Source organism: Mirounga angustirostris, unplaced genomic scaffold (assembly GCF_029215605.1).
Source record: "Mirounga angustirostris isolate CCGP_5_RB_7025 unplaced genomic scaffold, mMirAng1.0.hap1 SCAF_3, whole genome shotgun sequence".
Classification (NCBI taxonomy): Eukaryota; Metazoa; Chordata; class Mammalia; order Carnivora; family Phocidae; genus Mirounga; species Mirounga angustirostris.
Genome location: NW_026991711.1, coordinates 111,814,129 through 111,836,608, shown reverse-complemented (window position 1 = coordinate 111,836,608; position 22,480 = coordinate 111,814,129). Strand labels below are relative to the sequence as shown.

The 22,480-nt window shown below is 37.8% G+C and overlaps 1 protein-coding gene across 11 annotated transcripts in view; it reads right to left on the bottom strand.

Moving 5' to 3' along the window:
* The window catches only part of LOC123839428 (uncharacterized), a 280,569-nt gene that overhangs the window by 196,751 nt on the left and 61,338 nt on the right, over window positions 1-22,480 (bottom strand). For 9 of the 11 annotated variants that reach the window (XM_045868913.3, XM_045868911.2, XM_045868912.2 and 6 more), the window contains exon 1: window positions 20,438-21,107. The exons of the other annotated variants lie outside the window; for them this stretch is intronic. In XM_045868913.3, the coding sequence (XP_045724869.1) occupies window positions 20,438-20,500 (63 nt within the window). In that variant the 5' untranslated portion in view covers window positions 20,501-21,107. Of the gene's footprint in view, window positions 1-20,437; window positions 21,108-22,480 lie in introns of those variants that run through there. 11 annotated transcript variants of the gene reach the window in all.

Sequence of the window (22,480 nt, the reverse complement as noted above, 5' to 3'; positions counted from 1 at the left end):
TTGTAATTTTGTATTCTTTTTCTCAAGGAGGGTTTCCCAAATTCTATGCATTTCAAACCCCAAACACTTATATCCACTTCTGCCCATATCCCCAAATTTAAATGCCTTGGCCAAGTGTATCAGTCAAGGGAATAAAATGAAAAATGCATAAGGTGCCGTGTGTGTGTGTGTGTGTGTGTGTGTGTGTGTGTGAGAGAGAGAGAGAGAGAGAGAGAGAGAGAGAGAGAGAGACTAGGCCAAGCCATTCAAGAAAAGGAGATAATCCAGTGATTACTAAAACCATATTACATGAAAGGGGAAGTTTCAGAAATTGCTTATTTCATGGAACACCTTCTGAGTCATTATTCCAAAGGATAAGTTATTTTCAAATTTTTAAAAATAAATGAAAATTCCATTAAAACCTGATTTTATGACTAAAATCAGAAGCAATGATATATATTCTCTCTGTAATTTAATATTCTATGTCATCTATGACTTGAGATGCATAATCTGACACGTTTCCCCTGACCTCTAGTATAGGGAAATATTTAGAGATTTACTATAACCAGGCTTCAGAGGAATGTCCACAAAAATAATTATAAAAGAAGAAATCCTAGGGCGCCTGGGTGGCTCAGATGGTTAAGCGTCTGCCTTCGGCTCAGGTCATGATCCCAGGGTCCTGGGATCGAGTCCCACGTCGGGCTCTCTGCTCCTTGGGAGCCTGCTTCTCCCTCTGCCTCTCTCTCTGTCTCTCATGAATAAATAAATAAAATCTTTAAAAAAAAAAAAAAGAAGAAGAAATCCTAGAAGTATCAGCTAAAGTCACAGGTGTAATAAGTGTTGGGTCTGTTGTATAAGCTGTAATATAATCACTTATTCTTTTCATCTTTAGAGTATCGTCTATAAAGTATAGTATCATCAAAAAATATAGGTGATAATATGTTGAAAAGTTTTACTTTTAGAAAATAAGGTCTGAAAATATTACCTTTCCATTCATTAAGATCAGAGCCTTATATTTGACATGTAACAAATGTGTGAGCTGTTCAAATTATATCTAATTATATCTAATTGCACACAGAGAAGTGTGTCCTAGAGTTCTGACTATCTCCAGCTTCTCAGAGGTGTGGTACTTTTCATTCAGAAATCAATTGTTCTAGGTTGAAATGGAGGCATTCACTTTATTTTAACATGGAAATTTAAAACCAGGCATGGGGCAACAGGCTGGCATAAGGGGAATTCCATCTGTCATTAGGAAATTAAAATATGATTAAATAATAATATACTGAAACTTGACAGTATGCTTCCCTTACGGCCATGCTATGGGTTTGTCGGATGGCTGACATGGATTAAAAGCAAGGAAAATCTGAAGCTATCAATAATAAAGACCCTGGATCTAGGTCCAGAAGAAACAATCTTGAGTCAGATGCCCCACCATTATCGGCAATGTTCTAATAAGATTCCCTTTGAAAAATATATTAGTCCTTTACTGTTCTCTTCTTTTTCTTTTTCTTTTAAATTCATGTTTTGGCAAGTTAGTCAATAACAACATTGAGGACACATTTATAAAGTGATGGGAGAAATAAATATGAAACTAGAAATGTGTTTTAGTAAAATTGATTTGACTGTTTCTTGCCAAATAAATCAGACAATATATTTTTGATAGCCAAATTAGAGCTACTTAGATCTACTTGGATTTCTACTAAATTTAGGTTTATGGCTCTCCACCAAAAGCAAAATTGTATTTTGTAGCAATTAAGCAAACAAAAAGTTTTAGCACATGCAAAATAATTCATTTCTACATACTATCTCTGGTTTTGCTCAGTCTTTACTTACATAGACACACACAGACACACACACCACACCAATCTCTTCTCGTGCCTACTATCCCCTCAAATCTTTTTAATTAGAAATATATGTATAACAAGAAAATGGCAAGAGGCATTAAGATCAATGAAAGGCCTTTCTGCATGTGTGGATGTACGTGTGGACGTATGTATGTTCTTTCTCCTAATAGGGCATTTAAAGTGATACTTTATTATTATATTTTCTTGTTGTCGTTACTCTGTGTTGTTTTGGTTTTGCTTTTATGAGAAAAAATCCTTTTTTTCTTATACTAAATTGTTTCCTTCTCAGAAAACTATGTCTTTGATTGTCAACATTTGAATTAATTTAATTGTATGAATACCACCAGAAATTTTTAGAGGAATTTTAAAAAATTAGTGTGTTGTTCTAAAGAAAGGGCAGAAACTCAATCTTCAGATAAATCAGGAATTTGTCTTTGTCCAATTGTCTTAGAGAAGCTATTTTTTTTCTGTCTTCTTTTTTATTTTGTGAGGTAATGAAATATTTAAATAACTGATACTTGGCAGAAACACTTATTCCCACAGTATTTCTTGCCAAAATGAAAGAAGAAAGATCCAAATATCAAACAAGGGATGCTGTATTTGTGAGATTATAAGCCTGATTTTCTACATGACCTCCCCTTTAAAATAAAATAAAACAAAATAAAATAATTGGAGGAGTGGAAACCCAGAGGCTTTTTGTGAAATGATATAACCATCCTCAGCTGATGACAGAAATTGAAAATAAAAAAGGATATAGCAAGAAACAATCTTACTCTGACAGTGAATGGACCAGATAACCAAATCATTTTTCCAGTTTCAATATTTGTTCAATTTTTAAAAGGAACACAGAAGTTAGGACAACATGACCCATAACTTGTTATTATTGAAATAAAATTAAATGCCTTTAAAAAGTTTTCCATTGGAAACTGGAGAAAACAAACTAGGTCAGAAATAACGTGTTCACCGGGCCTTGTTTTGTGAAAGGAAAATGCTCTATCAAGGAAAGAAGTAATGACATTCTACACAGGTTTTTTATAAACATGAAGTTGGCAAATATACATTGACTTTCTTCCCCAAGATTTGCTTTACAAAATTTAAGGAAGAAATCCCTTCAGTGGGGCTCTTTCATTTAATTATTGCATCCAAAATTTATTAAAGAACGAAAACAGAAACATTTGTGAGCCACGGGGACTGGTGGTAACACAGGTACAGGGAAACCAGGAGGATCTGCTGATTCCAGATGGAGTGGACATATTCCCATGGCACCTACTACTTGCCAAATGTTTCGTAAAGCAAACACATGACCTAAAAGATTTTGCAAGTGTGGGGTCTTCAAAAAAAAAGAAGGAAAAAGAAAAAAAGTACCCACTTGCAAAAAAAAAAAAAAATTCTGTTCTTATTTAAAAGTCACTTCTTAATTCCTAACCATAAGTTGTTTTTAAAAACACACACACACTTTTAATATTTTTCAGCTGTCATGCCCACTTTAGTGAGTCTACATGTGTGGGTACTCCATAAAATCTCAGTGGTGGTGGCAGATGTCCTCTTTGAAATATTTCATCTCCTGCTAGGGGTGGGGGAAGTGTCACTTTGGTGCCATGAACACCATTCCTTCTGAAGACTCTGATTTGGGACAGCCCCTCTAGAGCAAATGCCTCATTGCTTGATGTCACTCAAACGGGTGGTAAGCAGCAGAGAAACATATGACTATGTCAAGAGGAAAAAAGGAATTTTAAATAATAACATATTTATGAGGCCCTTTGCAACAGCAAAAGAATGGCTTTCAAAAAATCAATAATTGTTATATTGAGGTTTGGCTACGGGAGAATAAAAATGTATATCTTTTGACCAAAACCTATGTTTCATGGAAGTCCTACCCAGTCCAAAGAAGAGTTATCTGGTGGTTGGACTCCCAGAGTATCTTTTCCTTGCTTGCATTCCTCTAGCAATTTCATGCTGTATCACACATTTTCACACTTAATTGCATGCTGTCTTCCTTTCTTCTCTAATCATTTGGAGATTTAGTGGTTTAAGAGGTTTATTTTTTTTTTTTTTACTTATTTTGAATTAATTTGCATTCTTCCTCCTTCAAGATGATTACTCTGGTGAACAGAGATACTTGAAAATATTTAATTGGCTCATTGATTCATTCAATAAATTTTATTAAACATCTACTATGGGCCAGATATTTAAAATGCCATGGTCTCTTGCCCTCAGGTAGCACACACATTTCCAGTACAGGAAGAGACATGAAGCCAAGAATCCCAGAAACAGAAGTAAAATTACAGCCAGTGATACAAGCTGTGAAGGAAGAATACCACTTGCTTAGAGAGTCTATCTGGGGATCTGATGTCAAGGGCAGATGGAGAGGAGGCAACGTTTTCTGAGCAAATGATACTTTATTTTAAGCCCAAAAGGGTAAGTACAAATTATCAAGGGAAGAGAAATAGAAACATCTTGGAAAGAGGAAAGTGCAGGCTAGGTTGAAGAACTGAAATAAGACAAGTGAGATGAGAGAGTAACAAATATTGGGAGAATACAAGAAGATTCTGGAAAGTCAGCAGCGGCCATGTTGATCCTTATGGTCTATGGTGAGAATTCTGAACTTCTGTGAAGACATTTAGGGCTCTCAGCCCCACAGTGGCATGATAAGACTGACTTTTTAGGATAATTCTGCCTGCACAGAGAATAATGATGTAGTTAACAGAGGGGTAAAATTTAATTAGAACAAATGTAGAGGCAGGGAGACCAGGGAGAAAAATATTTCATTAGTCCAGGTGAGAAATGACACAGCCCTGAACTAGAGCAAATGACAGCATTGGACATGGAAAGACACAGATAGACCTGAGGTATATTTGGAAAGTCACATCTTTAAGACTTGATGATGGATTTGATATGGAGTTCGAGAGCAAAAGGAATCAAAAATAATATGCAGGCTTCTGGCTTGAACAACTAAGTGGTGATAGGACCATTTACCAAGATGAGGAACTAGAAGGGAGTGTGGGACTAGACTGAGGATAAGGAGGGACTCAATGGTCAGCTTACATTGTAAAGTTTCAACTGACCCTGAGATATCAAAGTGGAAGTGTTGAACAAGCAGCTGGACAGATCTGGAGGTTGGAAGAGAGATTTTTTTGGAAAAGACAGTTTTGGGGGCATTGCCTACAGAGAGCATTTGCAAACAGGACTGGACCATATCACTTAGGGAGAGAGAAGGCAGGGAGAAGAGCAGAGGGCCCAGGGCAGAGCCAGGAAGAATTCCAAACAGAACGAGGTGACACAGAGAACAGATCAACACAGGGGCAACAGAGGGAAAGCAGGAAGTGGAGTGTGAAGAAGCTCCAGGGCAGAGAATCCAGGAGGCCCCCACCTGTTCAACTGCCCTCAAGAGAAGCTGCACAACCACCAATCACTACCTACTATTCAGCCTTGGGTCATTCCACTTGGGAGTTTGTGGTCAAAACACAGATTGCTTTCTCTGTCACTAGTGTCTGCCTTTCTACGCCATTTTTCTTCCGATTGGCATCACATGAGCTGTTCTGGAAAACACTTACATTTCTCTTTGTAAAACTGCATTGTTTACCAAAGGAATTCTCGTATGCCAGGTAACCTACACTTTTAGGTCAGACCATCTTAAACCTAGACTCCAAATTTCATGTAAATTTATCTAGCATATGATCAAGTTAGCAAATAGGTAAATGCTAATTTATTCCATTAACGAAGATTTTTTTTTGCATACATATGTTAAATGAGCTATGATTTATCTAAAGAGTCCTCATGCCACCTTCTTATCATCAAAAAAAAGATACTTTAAAAAACTGCCAAAAATGGGCGCCTGGGTGGCTCAGTTGGTTAAGCGACTGCCTTCGGCTCAGGTCATGATCCTGGAGTCCTGGGATTGAGTCCCGCATCGGGCTCCCTGCTCAGCGGGGAGTCTGCTTCTCCCTCTGACCCTCCTCCCTCTCATGCTCTCTGTCTCTCATTCTCTCTGTCTCAAATAAATAAATGAAATCTTTAAAAACAAACAAACAAACAAACAAACAAAAAACTGCCAAAAATGTCTAAGGGATACGAGAATTTTTTTTTTTTTTTAAGATTTTATTTATTTATTTGTCAGAGAGAGAGAACACAAGCAGGGGGAGAAGCAGGCAGAGGGAGAAGCAGGCTCCCTGTCGAGCAAGGAGCCCAATGTGGGACTCGATCCCAGGACACTGGGATCATGACCTGAGCCAAAGGCAGCCGCTTAACCGACTAAGCCTCCCAGGCATCCCAGGATACAAGAAAATTAAAAACAAGTATATTTTATTTGCAAAATTTCTGATAAAATTATAGTCTTACTTTTTAAGTAAGCTCCAAACTAGGTTTGGAGCCCAACATGGGGCTTGAACTCATGACCCTGAGATCAAGACCTGAGCTGAGACCAAGAGTCAGACACTTAACAGAATGAGCCACCCAGGCGCCCCGTAAGAAATGATTGGCAGGCCCCAGCGAGATTTGAACTCATGACCCCTGGTTTACAAGACCAGTGTTCTAACCCCTGAGCTATTGGGCTTCACTATACTCTTTTTAAAAATTTCCTTTAAAGGCCTATGTGAAATACATTGCTGATGGGCATGTAAATCAGTACCTTTTGGAAAACAATTTGACTTTATCTTTTTAAATTTTTTATTTAGTAATAATGTAATGTCAAAATTGCACATAAGTGTACAGTTCTCTGAATTTTTACAAACTTAACACACTTCTATAGTTAGCACTCAGATGAAGAAACAGAACAATATCAATACCTCAAAGTGCTATGATGTTGTATTTTTAAAGTTAAACATTCACTAATCCTATAGTAATTCTACTCACACACACACACACACACACAGATGCTGTACATAAATATAATGGCAATTCTATTCATAGATATGTATACACATATATACATCTCCAATATAAATTCTTACATGCAACTCCCAGAATTGTACCAGAATGTTCAGGGCAAAACTGGTTAGGGGTGCCCGGGTAGCTCAATCAGTTGAGCATCTGACTCTTGATTTCAGCTCAGGTCATGATCTCCACGTCATGGGATTGAGCCCCGCATCAGGTTCCATGCTCAGTGGGGAGTCTGCTTGAGATTCTCTCTCTCCCTCTCCCTCTGTCCACCACCCTGCTCTCTCTCTTTCTCTAATAAATAAATCTTTAAAAAAAAAGTACAAAGCTGGTTATAATAGCTTAAAATTGCAAATAATCCATAAAACAGTCATCTGAAAATAATAACTTGTAGTATATCCACACAATGGAATATAATGCAGCAGAGAAAATTAAAATGAATGAACTACCTCTAAGCACAACAACACAGATAAATCTTAGAAACATAAATATTAGAAACATAATGTTTACTTGGAAAAAGCAAATTTCAAAAGAGTAGAATAGTATGACACCCCTTTTATAATGTTTTAAAATGAACAACATAATATTTAGGCATATATGAATATGTGACAGAAATAAGCAAATAAAAATTAAAAAAACAATAAACACAGCATTAAGAATAGCATTTTCCTTTTAGGTGAGGGAGAGTTGAGTTAGAGTGCAATATATCATTGAGAACAGGGCGATTTTGAGCAAAAGGGGCACTATATAACTAAAGCAGGGAAGTAATAGTAAACAGCAACTGTCCCAAGGCAAACTGAACATGGGGTCACCTTAGTTATTGATAGCCAGTGCTTAGGTTGACTGGTAAGTTCATGGGCATTCCTTCTATTTTAATTAATTAATTGATTGATGGATTGATTGATATAAATTAAAGAGGGACATTCATGACCAATAATTTTAATGTGTCATGAACCAAGGATTTACGATTGATTCATCTGGAACCATCTGAGGTCCAAATATAAATAATCCTTTGTCAAATTAAAAATGTTAATTATTTAGTGTCATGGGCCTTAAAACTAATCCTTGGGGGGCATGAATGAGAAGAATGGAAGAGAACAACCATTTCCTAAAATACAGTCTAATTCAGGAAAAGAGGTGAGAGGGAGAAGATTTAACCTTTATCCAGTACTACTTCTTCTCCCTCTCCCCCAAGATTCTGAGATTCAAAGATCACAGTGTAGGGGCGCCTGAGGGGTCAGTCGTTAAGCATCTGCCTTCGGCTCAGGTCATGGTCCCAGGGTCCTGGGATCAAGCCCCGCATCGGGCTCCCTGCTCAGCCAGGAGCCTGCTTCTCCCTCTCCCGCTCCCCCTGCTTCCATTCTCTCTCTAACTGTCTCTCTCTCTCTGTTGTAAATAAATAAATAAAATCTTTAAAAAAAAAAAAAGATCACAGTGTAACAAATATAATGAATGAAATGATTATTTGATTTTACACCAAATTGAGGTTAGGCTAATTACTTAGGAAACTCCGGGCGTTCAGACCAGTTCAAGCTCTACCTATTTATAAAGCCAAAGTAATTGGATCCTGACAAAATAGCTGACATTGCTTTCCAACTCTCCTTCAATAGTTATAGGACTTTTGAAATTCAGTTGGATCTTCAGGTTTGTATGGGATGATATTCACAGTATTTAACCGCCAATCCAAACAGGCCCCCACCATGGCCCTGGAATACGGTTCTCAGTCTCCTTGTTGCACTGGCATAACCTCTCAGCGCAGGATCATACAGAAAGCCAGGTGATTTCCAAGAAGAAGCCCCTATAGTTTGAGTGGGAGGTGTGACCCTAAGGACCTGGGTTGCAGCTAGTAAATAACCAATTAAATGAGTAGGTCAACATTTTAAATATTGGTAAAACTAGAGGTGGTTAAAGAATTTATTCTGGCTAGAATTCATATAATTTGGAATATACCCATGAAGAAAGTGAATACAAATTGCCTTGCTTTCTCAAATAAATATGAGAAAAAGGAAAATAAAACGATCATTACTAGGGCCTCTCTTGGGACCTTGGAAGCTTAAACATGATTAGTTTTATGAAAATCCACCTCTGGCTGTGACCATATTGGAGCATACCAGCTGAGTATTTACCTTGAGTTCACATTGAATATTCCAGATCCTACAGATTTGCAGACTGAACAAGACTCCGTCAAGACCTTGTCACTATGGATGACAATGCCAGCCTAGACACAGTGTATTTGATGGCCACTTTTTAGTTTGTGCATGATTTGATTGTAAATTAAATTTGACTTACTACACTAGGATTCTAATCTTCAGGGAATACAAAGGATGCCCCTGAAACATTTTAGCAACTGTAGTAGAATCTAAAGCAAATTTGGGATAGCTCCCACCATGGTAACTCTTCTATAACCTCCAACAGTTTCCATTACACCGATGCCTAAAACAGTGAGGCATACGCTACATGTTTGTTGTTTGAATAAATGAAGGTAAACCTGGATTTTAATTCTGGCTTTATCATTTAGTGCTATACCTTTTTTTCACTCATCTTTAAAATGGGAAACTTAATAAAAGAGAAGGCTGCTGTGAGGATTACTGAGAAAAGAGAAGAACTGACTTGACATTATAGAAGCTCAAAAACTTATTGCCTTCCCTTTTCTCCAGAATACAATTAAAGAATATGATTTCCAGAGCCCATAACAAAAGGTTGGGGTTTCTCTGCTACAACAACCCCCAGAACCCAAATGACCAGGTTTCACAACCATGCAGAATATTCTAATTAACCCCATGTCAACGTGTTGACTAAGTCTATATCACTGTGACTCAAGACCAAACTAAGTGTTATCCAAGATTGTGAATTCCATATCAATATTGAATTGAACACACAAGGGACAGTGTTCTATATATAATGGCTTTAAAGAAGGGAAAACTAATAGAGTGAAAAATGGAACACAAGATTGTTAGGACAATATCCAAATTATTAACGAATTCTAGATAACAAATAGAAATATATTTGTCATAAGTAATTTTGGGGATAAAAGAGGTTATATTTATATGGGAGACTAACATCAGATTAAGGAAATTCAAGAGAAACAGGAGAGAATAGAAAAAAAAAAAAAAAACCCAAAACTAAATAACTTGCCTTGTGGTTACTAACACCATTACTGTCATGAATAATTACTGAATTATTATTACCATCACCAAATGATCTATAATTTCAAGTTCTTATAAGTCTTATGCCTTACATATAATGAGCACATTAATATGTGTTAAATGTGTGAACACATTAACAATACATGATAACCTTTCAAGGAACTAGCTCATGGGTGTCGGAAGTTTTATATTTCATAGTTTCAATTAATTTTGCTATTCAATTTTAAGTATCTTAAGTTACCTCAGTTCACCCATCTGGTAAAGAAATTTTATATGTGAAATCAAGGTTTTTCTTTTCAATCCTATTTTATTCACATTCTGAACTCTACTTTTTATAACCCTAATTATGAACAAAGAGATCATGAGAAATAAATCCACTTCCACTTCTAGCTACATTTCAAAATATGGAACACGGAGTCTCCATGGAATGCCCAACCTCAGAAAGATTTTCCCCTGGGTCTCACAGGATATATTTTACAGCAGTTTAGGAGAGGAACCAATATTGTTTATGGTCCTCTGGAGCTTTGGATGGGCAGAAGACCACCAAGAAGTGGGATAAGCTTTCAGTTCTGAGGGTGTTACTAGAAGGGATTTGCTAAACCTACAAATTTCCTTCTCGGGTCACTATTAAGTCAAGGTGACATATATATAATATCTATATTATGTAATTGGTGATGTAATTGCAACAAATTATGTCTGTCAAGATAAATTTAAAAGACATTTTATCCTAAATATTTCTAAGAATATCTATGCAAATGCTATTTTTTCAGTTTATGAGAGTCCACTTTATTAGTTTCTATAGAGGCTTTAAGGATAATGTGAGATCTAGTTCAGAAAAATATTTGTTTTTATACCTACAATTGTTTCATTTTAACAACATCATTTTGAATTTATACCTCATTATCTTCAAAATTTCTTATGCATATATGTGAACATCAAGAGTCCTTGGAAAAGCAACAGAGAAACAACATTGTAACAATGAAAGTCGACTATCAATAATGAGAAGGATGAAAAAACAGATTAATAATAACAGTAATAATAATAGTTAACTTTTAAGAAGTTTTTAGTTTGTGCAAGGCAAATGGTAAGTAGCAACTTATGCAGCATCTAATTTAATTGTCCTAACAATCTTATAAAAAGAGAGGAAGGTCAGAATTGGAATTGGAATCCAGATAAGTGAAACACTAGGATGTTTCATTCATTCCCACTAGAGAGTATCAGTGGAATGAAAGAATAAAGAATCTTTTAGCCTATTCTGTTTTCCATAACAAAATTGTTTCCCCAAAAATGCCCTTAGGTCTGCACTCCATTTCTCAAGGTAATTCTCACAATTGCAGTTAGGCAATATCAATCCAAAGTCCTGAAAACCACCATGTTTTTTGAACCAACAATTCAATCTCCATGAATTTTAGCCTAAAGAAATAGCCTGAAATTGGTATAAAATACAAATGCAAAGATGTTCACTAAAGCATTATGTAACATAATAAAGACTTCTAAACAGCACAAGCAATATGAGATTTGTTAAATAAGCTATGGTAGACTTACATAATAATTTATTATGCTCCATGGCAAATTGTTTTATAGGAAACAAGTTTCTGAGCATGCCAGAATAAATTCACCAGGTATTGCTAACTTTAAAAATGTATCCCGTTTTGTATAGAAACAAAAATATATGTACATTTTGTAAAGGTCCTACGGAAAAACAAAAACACATCAAAATGATAACATGCAACATTTCTCTCAGCTGTGTTCAGTCAGCACCAAAAGCATCAGTAGCAAAGGGGAAAGGCAACAACACCATGTCCTCATAGACAGAACTCTGGTGTGATTCTGGATATTGTTCTAAGTAGGAGCCTGGTTCCCTGGCCACCAGTAAACTCTGCAATGTCCTTTAGTAACTCCATTTTCTGCTTGAAATATCTGGAGCTTATTTCTGTGGCTTGCACTAAGGATCCTGACAGATATGTGTCCCCCTTAGAGCCTTCAGTAAAGTCAAAGCTTCAGTAAAGCTTTCCTCAAGCCAGCCTTTTGGGAGCATACAGGGAAGAGGTCTGGGTCATCACTTTAAAATGATTAGAAAAAATTATTCCCATGATTTATGGAATTATAAAATGCAAATTCTCCACCCCAAGATAAAATTTTGAGTAAAGGCAGAGACAGTGGAAAATTACTAAGATAAATTGGAACTATGGAAAAAATAAGGGAACTGCTAGAAACTGGATTCCTTAGATGCTACCCAATGCATACTTTGACTAGTAGAGGCGATAATTATCTCTACTGAAAGAGTTCTTCAAAGCAATGCAATTTCAAGGTTAAGATCCAGATTCAAGAAATACTTCACGGGGCACCTGGGTGGCTCAGTCAGTTAAGTGTCCAAATCTTGGTTTTGGCTCAGGTCATTATCTCAGGGTTGTGAGGTCAAGTCCTGTGTCAGGCTCCACACTCATCACAGAGTCTGCTTGAGATTCTTTCTCCCTCTCCCTCTACCCCTCCTCTTTCTCTGTCTCTCAAATAAATAAATCTTAAAAAAAAAAAAAAAGAAGAAGAAGAAGAAAGAAAGAACACTTTACAAGATACAGGTTTATTAGTCAACAGAATGGGGAACTACTGAGAGTTTCAGAGAGGATACTTTGATCCAGTTCCCCGGGGCCCTGTAAGTAGCTCCCATGTGGAGTGTTAAAATTATTACTACCCCAAAAGTCCCAACACTGTAATGATGTGATGACTGAGAAGAGTAGATAAGTAGATAATCCTAAAGAGCAAATTAAAGAGGCAGCCATTTAAGAAGTCAAATAAAACTGAGGGTTCTAGAGGGGAAGGGGTGGGGGGATGGGTCAGCCTGGTGATGGGTATTAAAGAGGGCACGTACTGCATGGAGCACTGGGTGTTATACGCAAACAATGAATCATGGAACACTACATCAAAAACTAATGATGTAATGTATGGTGATTAACATAACATAATAAAAAATTCAAAAAATAAAGAAAAAATGAAAACAGTTTTATTTGACTTCTAATATTTTATTTTATTTTTATTTTTATTTTTATTTATTTATCTATTTTTAAATTTTATTTTATTATGTTATGTTAATCACCATACATTACATCATTAGTTTTTGATGTAGTGTTCCATGATTCATTGTTTGCGTATAACACCCAGTGCTCCATGCAGTACGTGCCCTCTTTAATACCCATCACCAGGCTGACCCATCCTCCCACCCCCCCTCCCCTCTAGAATCCTGTTTGTTTCTCAGAGTCCATAGTCTTTCATGGTTTATCTCCCCCTCCAATTCCCCCCTTCATTCTTCCCTTCCTGCTATCTTCTTCTTTTTTCTTTTTTTTTTTTTTAACATATAATGTATTATTTGTTTCAGAGGTACAGGTCTGTGATTCAACAGTCTTACACAATTCACAGCGCTCACCATAGCACATAGCCTCCCCAATGTCTATCACCCAGCCACCCCATCCCTCCCACCCCCACCACTCCAGCAACCCTCAGTTTGTTTCCTGAGATTAAGAATTCCTCATATCAGTGAGATCTTATGATACATGTCTTTCTCTGATTGATTTATTTCGCTCAGCATAATACCCTCCAGTTCCATCCACGTCATTGCAAATGGCAAGATTTCATTCCTTTTGATAGTTGCATAATATTCCATTGTGTATATATATATCACATCTTCTTTATCCATTCATCTGTCGATGGACATCTTGGCTCTTTCCATAGTTTGGCTATTGTGGACATTGCAGCTATAAACCCCTTCAGATCGCTACATTTGTATCTAAATACCCAGTAGTTCAATTCCTGGGTCATATGGTAGCTCTATTTTCAACTTTTTGAGGAACCTCCATACTGTTTTCCAGAGTGCCTGCACCAGCTTGCATTCCCACCAACAGTGTAGGAGGGTTCCCCTTTCTCCACATCCCCGCCAACATCTGCCGTTTCCTGACTTGTTAATTTTAACCATTCTGACTGGTGCGAGGTTAGGAAACTCATGGAGGTTTTGAGGGTACATACCTCAATATCATAAAAGCCATCTATGGAAAACCCACAGTGAATATCATTCTCAATGGGGAAAAACTGAGAGTTTTCCCCCTAACGTCAGGAACACAGCAGTGATGTCCAATATCACCACTGCTATTCAACATAGTACTAGCCACAGCAATCAGACAACAGAAAGAAATAAAAGGCATCCAAATCAGCAAAGAAGAAGTCAAACTCTCACTCTTTGCGGATGATATGATACTTTATGTGGAAAATCCAAAAGAGTCCACCCCCAAACTGCTAGAACTCATACAGGAATTCAGTAAAGTGGCAGGATATAAAATCAATGCACAGAAATCAGTGGCATTCCTATACACCAACAACAAGACAGAAGAAAGAGAAATTAAGGAGTAGATCCCATTTACAATTGCACCCAAAACCATAAGATACCTAGGAATAAATCTAACCAAAGAGGCAAAGAATTTGTACTCAGAAAACTATAAAATACTCATGAAACTATAAAATACTCATGGATTGGAAGAATAAATATTGTGAAGATGTCAATGCTACCTAGAGCAATCTACCCATTTAATGCAATCCCTATCAAAATACCATCCACTTTTTTCAAAGAAATGGAGCAAATAATCCTAAAATTTGTATGGAACCAGAAAAGACCCCGAATAGCCAGAGGAATGTTGACAAAGAAAAGCAAAGCTGGGGCATCACAATTCCGGACTTCAAGCTCTATTACAAAGCTGTCATCATCAAGACAGTATGGGACTGGCACAAAAACAGACCCATAGATCAGTGTAACAGAATAGAGAGCCCAGAAATGGACCCTCAACTCTATGGTCAACTAATCTTCGACAAAGCAGGAAAGAATGTCCAATGGAAAAAAGACAGTCTCTTCAACAAATGGTGTTGGGAAAATTGGACAGCCACATACAGAAGAATGAAACTGGACCATTTCCTTACACCACACACAAAAATAAACTCAAAATGGTTGAAAGACCTAAATGTGAGACAGGAGTCCACCAAAATCCTAAAGGAGAACACAGGCAGCAACCTCTTCGACCTCAGTTGCAGCCACTTCTTCCTAGAAACATCACCAAAAGCAAGGGAAGCAAGGGCAAAAATGAACTATTGGGACTTCATCAAGATAAAAATCTTTTGCACAGCAAAAGAAACAGTCAACAAAACCAAAACACAACCGACAAAATGGGAGAAGATATTTGCAAATGACATATCAGATAAATGGCTAGTATCCAAAATCTATGAAGAACTTATTAAACTGATTTCATTTTTACCTCCAGTACCCACGCTATCTCTGCCTCTCTCAATCCACGCACTCTATAAACAATAATACACTTATTAGGAAGTTCCTATGACCAGTTGACTGAGGAAGAAAAATTCAGATCTGGGTACAGATGGGCTGCATGGTATACTGGTACGAGCCAGCCATGGATTGCTGTTCCACTGCAGACCCACTTATAAGTGGCTCAAAGACTATGAATCCCCACTTAAAGAATATGATAAAGGGATAGTCTCTCTTGTGGGCACAATTTGGGGTAATAAATCTGGTTACCTAGTTTGCATGGGAAGAGAAATGGCCTGAGGAATAGAGTGATTCATAGGGAGTCACTGGTCATTAGGCTAGCTGGCCAGGAATTAGAAGCACAGCACTTGAAAACTGGTGTGAACTGTCTAAGGCAAAATTAGATGGAGGTACCAAGTATGGACAGACACAAAGCATGAGGGTGTTTTTATCCCATGTGAAGTGCTCAGTGAAAGACATCCACTGTTGAAGACATTCTCATATCAGAGGGTTAAAATAATTCATACAATGGATATCACACAACATCCTTCCCTAGACACTACAGTGCTTATTCAATGGGTCCATGTACAAAGGTACCATCATGCCAGAAATAAAGGCTTCGTGAGGGCTCAGTGGCAGAGATTTTACTTCTACTTTATCCCCACAACATACCAATGGTCAATGCTTAACACCTGACATAGCATCGCTCCCAAAGAGATCAACAACTCTCTGATAGCAGATTGAAGATAGTGAACTTCTCCAATTTTGAAGGGCATCTATCCCCTCTAGAACACATACCTATTCTGTATATGGATTTTCTATACATCTGCCAGTACTATCATCCACGAACTTATAGAAATCCCTTGTTAATAATCATAGAATTGCACAACACATTGGAGTGCCTTTTACAACTAAAAGTACATTGGCGGGTTTACAACCATGAAAGTCATTTGTTTTGCAATGCCCAAAGGAAACTGACCTCATAAAATAGTGAATGGCTTACTGATGATTCACTTGTGATGTCATATGGGAAATCACATCCTGGTAGTGTTGGGTACTTTGAACAAGGGGCCAGTATTAGGTGCTGTTTCTCCCACGACCAGTACGTTAGAGTTTGGGAACAAAGAAGTACAAGTAGACATTATTGTTTTCATTATTACACCAAATTATCTATACTTGCATCATTTTTGCTTCTGTCCCTATAACTTCACATTATGCAAGTTTAGAGGTCTTAGTTTCTAAAAGAGAACTACTTTCATTAATGACACAATAATTGTCCCATTGAATTATAAGTTGACAGCAATACCTGGATAACTTGGGTTTCTCCTGCCACTAATCATCAGCCAAAGAAAAGGGATGGGGATATTGATCCTGCTTACCACCAAGGCATCAGTTTGCTGAAACATGATGGAATTCACTGGGATACACTTCCTACCTTAATAATTCCAGGCCCAGTTGTAAAATCCACAATTACCCAATAAAGTCAGAACCACTAAGTGTTCAGACTCTGGAAAAGAAGTCTTGGGTCAACAACAAGATACAGAAGCCTGATCAACTGAGATTCCGGTTGAGGGCAAGAGGAACATACAAGGGTGGATGAAGGAATCATTCTTATGATTGGAGACAGAAATAAGGGCTATGCCAGCTCTGTTCATTTTTGTTATGTATATATTAACAAATTATTCATATTTATCCTTTCTGAAAGAGGATTTATTTTTTTTACTATCTATATGAAGAGTGTTGGTGATGCTTTAAACTTGCATTTTAATTCAGAAGTCGCCATACTTTGAAGAACCACACACATCCAGACCTGATGAAGAAAGCATTTCGTCATCTGGAGACCTTCAACTTCAAGAGTGAAGAGTGAATAATGCGATTTCATGTGCCCCTTTTGTGGGGAGGTGTGGGAGCATTTCCATGTGTATTTGGATTGTATTATATTAGGTGGAAGCATGAAGTTGTTGTGTGAGGAGAAATTATATATGGTTGGGGAGAATACATGTTGCATAGCAAAAGAGGTGAGACTCTGACACGTATTTGCACTTTTGCTCACAGATTCACTCCCCACCCTTATACTCTGCTCTTTAGGAATTGGCTTTTTGCAAGCAACATCTTCAAGGCTGCTTTTGTCAACTTCCCTCTAGCTAGGTAGGGTAAATGGGATGCTATGATATGAGTTTGGGGCCCAGGGAAGGGCTAAATCAAGCCCACCACACCAACCCTCCCATTATTTCTTGGTTCTAATTCTAATCAGGGCTCTAAATAGCCCCTCCCACTGTGATTTCATCTCCTGGTGACCAGGGCCCCTCAGCTCTTTTAATAGCACCTCCTTCCTTTGCCCTCCAGTCCTAGGATGGAAGCGCTTTGCTGGTATAGCTAAGGTTGGGGCTGGTATTCCATCCTTGTTTGGCTTTTCAGCTTTCTAATAACTTTATAATAGATTTTATACTCCTAATGTCCAACTACCAACTACTTGACTGTTTTCCTCATTTGACCCTGACTGAAGCAATCTCAGTAGTTCAGGTGAAAGATGGTGGTGGTTTAAATTAGGGTACTAGGGTGCTAGCGGTAGGGATCAAGAGATTCGGACAGAATAGAAGACGTGCTATTATATACATTGTAGGTGTTGAGGAAAGGAGGCATCAAGGAGTATGCTTGGTTTCTGTTTTGAGCAACTGCATTAGTAATGGCATCATTTATTAAGATGCACTCGATAGGTGGAGAGATAACTGGGAGGTAAGAATTAAACATTCCACTTTTGATGGGTTCATCGTGAGATCCCTGTAGGATTGCTAAATGGATTTCTTTAAGTGGCAGATGCTTGCTGGAATCTAGAGATCCGTGGAAAGACCTAACCTCCCAAACATCATCCTTTAGTTCTAAGCCCTCTTTTTCACTTGCTGTTAACGTCTGAGTGGTCAGATTCTAGCTCTTTTTGTGGTTCTTAACCCACAGTGGGGGGAAATAGAGTTTCTAGGAATATATTCATTTAAACTATACTCCCATAGAACAAATTGATTTGACTGACTGTTTCAGTTTACTAAAGAGCATTGTACCTTATTCTGAGATGACAAAAGTAAGTGAGGCTCTAAACAGGGAAACCTTGAGGCAATATTCAGGTACTTGCTTTAACACTCTGAGAGTAATGGGAAGTTGAGTTACCCAAAGGCCAGTTGCACTTACCGACACCTTGAGAAATTGCCCTGAGTCAACATTCTCTTTTAGGACATAATCCATTTGCTGCCTTGGTCTCAAATAAATTTCATCAGATGGAAAAAAAGGAGGAAAAATAAGTGGTCCGATTGACCCCAGAAAGAAATTATGGAATCTAAAATAAAAATTTGTTAGCACTGTGGTACCCAACTGAAGGAAGTAAAAGAAGTACTCGTTAGGTTTGAGCTTTGTCAATTTAGTGATATTCTCATATTTCTCCTCCTAAATAATCATCAGCCATACACATATAAAACATAATCCAAAATCAGGAACTATCATTAAATAAGAGTGGGTAAGAAAACATGGAAATATCACTGCTCTATTTTAGAAAAACAAATTAGGTGTCAAAATGTCATTTCTGAAGTTTCACCCATTTAGGGTTAGCTACTATGTTTTCTTGCAACTTAGCTAATTTTAGTGATCGTGTCTTCAAAAAACATTTGTGGCATGTGACATAAGGTGGAAATCCAATCTCATAGCAAAGCTTTTCTTTATACTTCTGCTATATACTCTAAATTTCCAGTAAATACGTTTGAGATTGGTGTGTATGTGTGTGTGTGTGTGTGTGTTTACTGAGTGCATTATTCCCACGGACAGCTGGCTGTGGAGGGGGAAAAGTGATGAGAAACAGAGAGGCATGGGGGTGGGGAATTCCCTTCCTGAGAGGTCTTATGAAACCGAAGATTCCCATGTCTTGAAAGGTCAAAAAAAGAGTATAATACACTTATGAAAAAGAGACAGCCTTAACCCAGTTGTTTTTGGCCCAGTCTGCAGATGAAATATAAATACTGTCATCACTTACGTGTGAGATAAAGGAAAGAAAGTGGGAATGTGTTGGTTTACTGCAAAGACCATTCTTTTGGTTTGAGAATATTACTGGAAATAACCTGCGCTGAGCATTGCTCCCTATGAGGAATACATGTTATGGGAAACTGTTAAAGGCAAACTTTGGTCACTGACCTTCTCGATGGAGTTTAATCAAGCTGCAAGCGCCACACCAAAAAAGACAGCTGCTTGAAGAAGGGAGCCCTCACCAAGCCAAGACATTTTACCTTTCCTCTATTACATGAGGCGGGGATAAGGCACAAGTGTGCAGTAAATCTCCAGTTCATGCATTCAGAGGCTGCACCATAATAATGATAGACTATAAATCACACAGAAATGTTACCTTTATTTTAGGACAGTCGATAGCTAGAAATAGTGCTCACCAATAACACAGATGTCTTGGAGATATAAAAACAAATGCTTGGCAGTTGTTTAAAAATGGGAAGTACGAGAATCTGACCTAAAATATATTAGAAAACAACAGCAGTTTCATTGTTTTGTCAGGTTTCCAGTTTTGCATTTCACTCTTTTTTTTTTTTAATCCCGCGTTCTGTTGTTGAAGGTAGAACTACCGATTTGAAGAAGTGAAAAAGTGTCTTTCATGCATTTCCCTAAAAGCTTTATAATATTTGTAAGTCATATATACATACGTGAGTTTTTATATAAATTTGTTTTTCCTTTGAAAGTTCTAGGGTAGTTGAACGCTGATAATTGAAGTGAGATGAGGCTGTCAACAAATGGGAGGCTCCCGCAAGGACCCAAGGGGACGGAACTGGGATCTCAACGTGCCAAATATTAGCTAATTGTGAGGATGACACTGCCTGGCCAGCCTCACAATCTGCATCCCAGTGTCTGCCTCAAAAGAGCTGTTGTGAGAAGAAAAGGCTCATTTGTTTCAGCTGTGACCAAGTGCTCTGAAATCCAAACACGGGTACTGGAAATGGAGATCCCTCTGCTAACCGACAGTGCTGAGGGTCAAAGAGGCTGCTGAGACCGCGCCTGGTAGGAAACGCACAGGGTTAACAGGCTATACTTCACTTACCAGTGTTTCATTTTTTTCTTTAATAGAAATCTGGACAAATGGCAATGTTATGGAAAATTGAATGACACTTAAAAAAAAATCTTTTACATGCTTTTTCTTTCTTGCACCCCACTTTTTTGGTGGGGTGTGAGGGGGGTGGTAGGGGTATGCTCAGGAAATTGGACAAGTCAATTTAAACAATTGAAACTCTAGAGAAATCTGAATCTTAACTTACCAGAGTTTTAAAGTAAAGCTCAGTTTCCTGTGACGCTCCATTTCCTGGGTTTAACAGGGACATGGATCTCAAGAATTAAAATACGGCGAGAAAGTCTGTCCTACTAAGATTTTCTCACCCCAGCAGGAAAGCACCATACCAGAAATTTCACAAGAAAGTCTGCTCTCATGAGACTCACAGCCAGACTTTTAACCATTTTGATAAGTTCAGAAGAGCTTCAATCACAAAGCTTTCAAATCCCTGTCCCAAATGACCCCACAAATCCCTTTGAGAGCTACCCAACACCACTTCATAGTTCCCATAAACACTTGGACCTTTCCCTGTGAAAGCTGACAAGTTTTCCCGAAAGTCCTTACATACCACGCTCAGCCTCATCTTGCCAAATGTGCTATCTCAGTGGAAACTGCTGGAACTTCCCAGGCAGATTTTATGCTACAGGCAAAAAGTACCTCAGCCACCAATATGCCCACAGTTCTCCGAGTCTAAAGGTTCCTGGATATTTCAAATGCTGTGTATAAAGTCCCACACGCTTTTTTCTCCCTGTATGACCAAGTATTGCTCTCATAATACTTTGTGAAAAATGTCTCCTAACTGTAGTAATTACTGATGTCAACACCCCTGTTAATATTCTGGAACTGCAAACATTTCACATCAAATCTCCACGTGGAAAAGGGGCTGTTCACCTCTACCTTTGTAAATTAGCTATATGATTTATCTGTGGGAAATCTTTCAAAAATATAGATTCAGAAAGACATCTACCACATGATGGCTTTTCCATATGGCATCTCATAATTATTTTGCTGTGTGTGAACATGATGAAAACAGTTTCATAATTCTCCAAGGGTCAGAGTAAACTATTTCAATTAGACATATTTCAGAGCAAACATTACCTTAGGGTTTATTAATAATATTACCTGAGAAGGAACAGCTGCCTTATATGCATAAAAAGCTGTCAGCTTCTTACCACTCCTTACTATAGAAACTCTTTTGTGACTTTAAAAAAATGGCAGATTTTCTCATGCTTTACCTAAACACAAAACTTGGCAGCAGGGACCTGGTTGTAATCCTCAGCATGGGAGCTAGTGGGTGGATTTTTTTTCTCTATAAACTCTTGTATAAACCACACCAGTCTCCTGGTATTTATTCTGGGTAATGCTGGAAATTGTACACAGATCCAACAGCCCATGTAAAGGAGTTTTGTAACTTCCTGAAGCTCTTTCATGCACAATCCTTACTCTGAATGCAATTCCAGAAAGATGGGACATTTCAGCAGCTTAAAAGGAATGGTTTATTCGGTTGTCTTTTCCTCCTTCTCACTGGAGTCCTGCAAATATGAAATAGGTCAATTGGGGCAACATAATAACAGCAATTAACATGACATTAATTGACCTATATTGAAAATTCAATGCCCATTGAAATGTCTTCAGAGATAAATCACAAGGTAGCTATATCATGATAATTAAGGATTGGAGTTTTCTCTAGAGGTTGGTTGCCACCTTGTAAGAGTTAGTTGGAGCTACATATTCCTGCAGGACATCAATTAAGTTTAGCTTTATTATTATCACTACTAGTCTCTGAACATGTATATTAAAAAATCTCAAGACACAAGAGTCTATGAGGTATGTGGAAAAGAGATTAGAAATCTTCCCTGTGCCCAAGAAATGTATCACTTTACCACAAATGTTCCTTACCTCCAACCCCAACTTAATGATGATCATTGACAATGTGCGTGATGATCGGATGATTTGGTAAGGGCTTCTCACTAACATGTTCTGCTTTTGGCAAAACCTTCCCAAGGCAAATGCACGTTTATCTTAGCAGAACTAACAAAGACTTTATGCTTTAGGTATTTGTTGCTGGCTGGATGAAGGTTGGTATGGTAGGTGGTAGAATTAGTCAACTTCCACATCTCAAACATTAATCTCTTGGCATGAGGTTCAGTATGGCTTCAGATTCTCAGGGGATCCAGTTGGAACCATAACTGTGACCTTATGAGCGTTTCTTGAAACAGACTTTAAGCACTATGACCAAAATTTAAAAGGC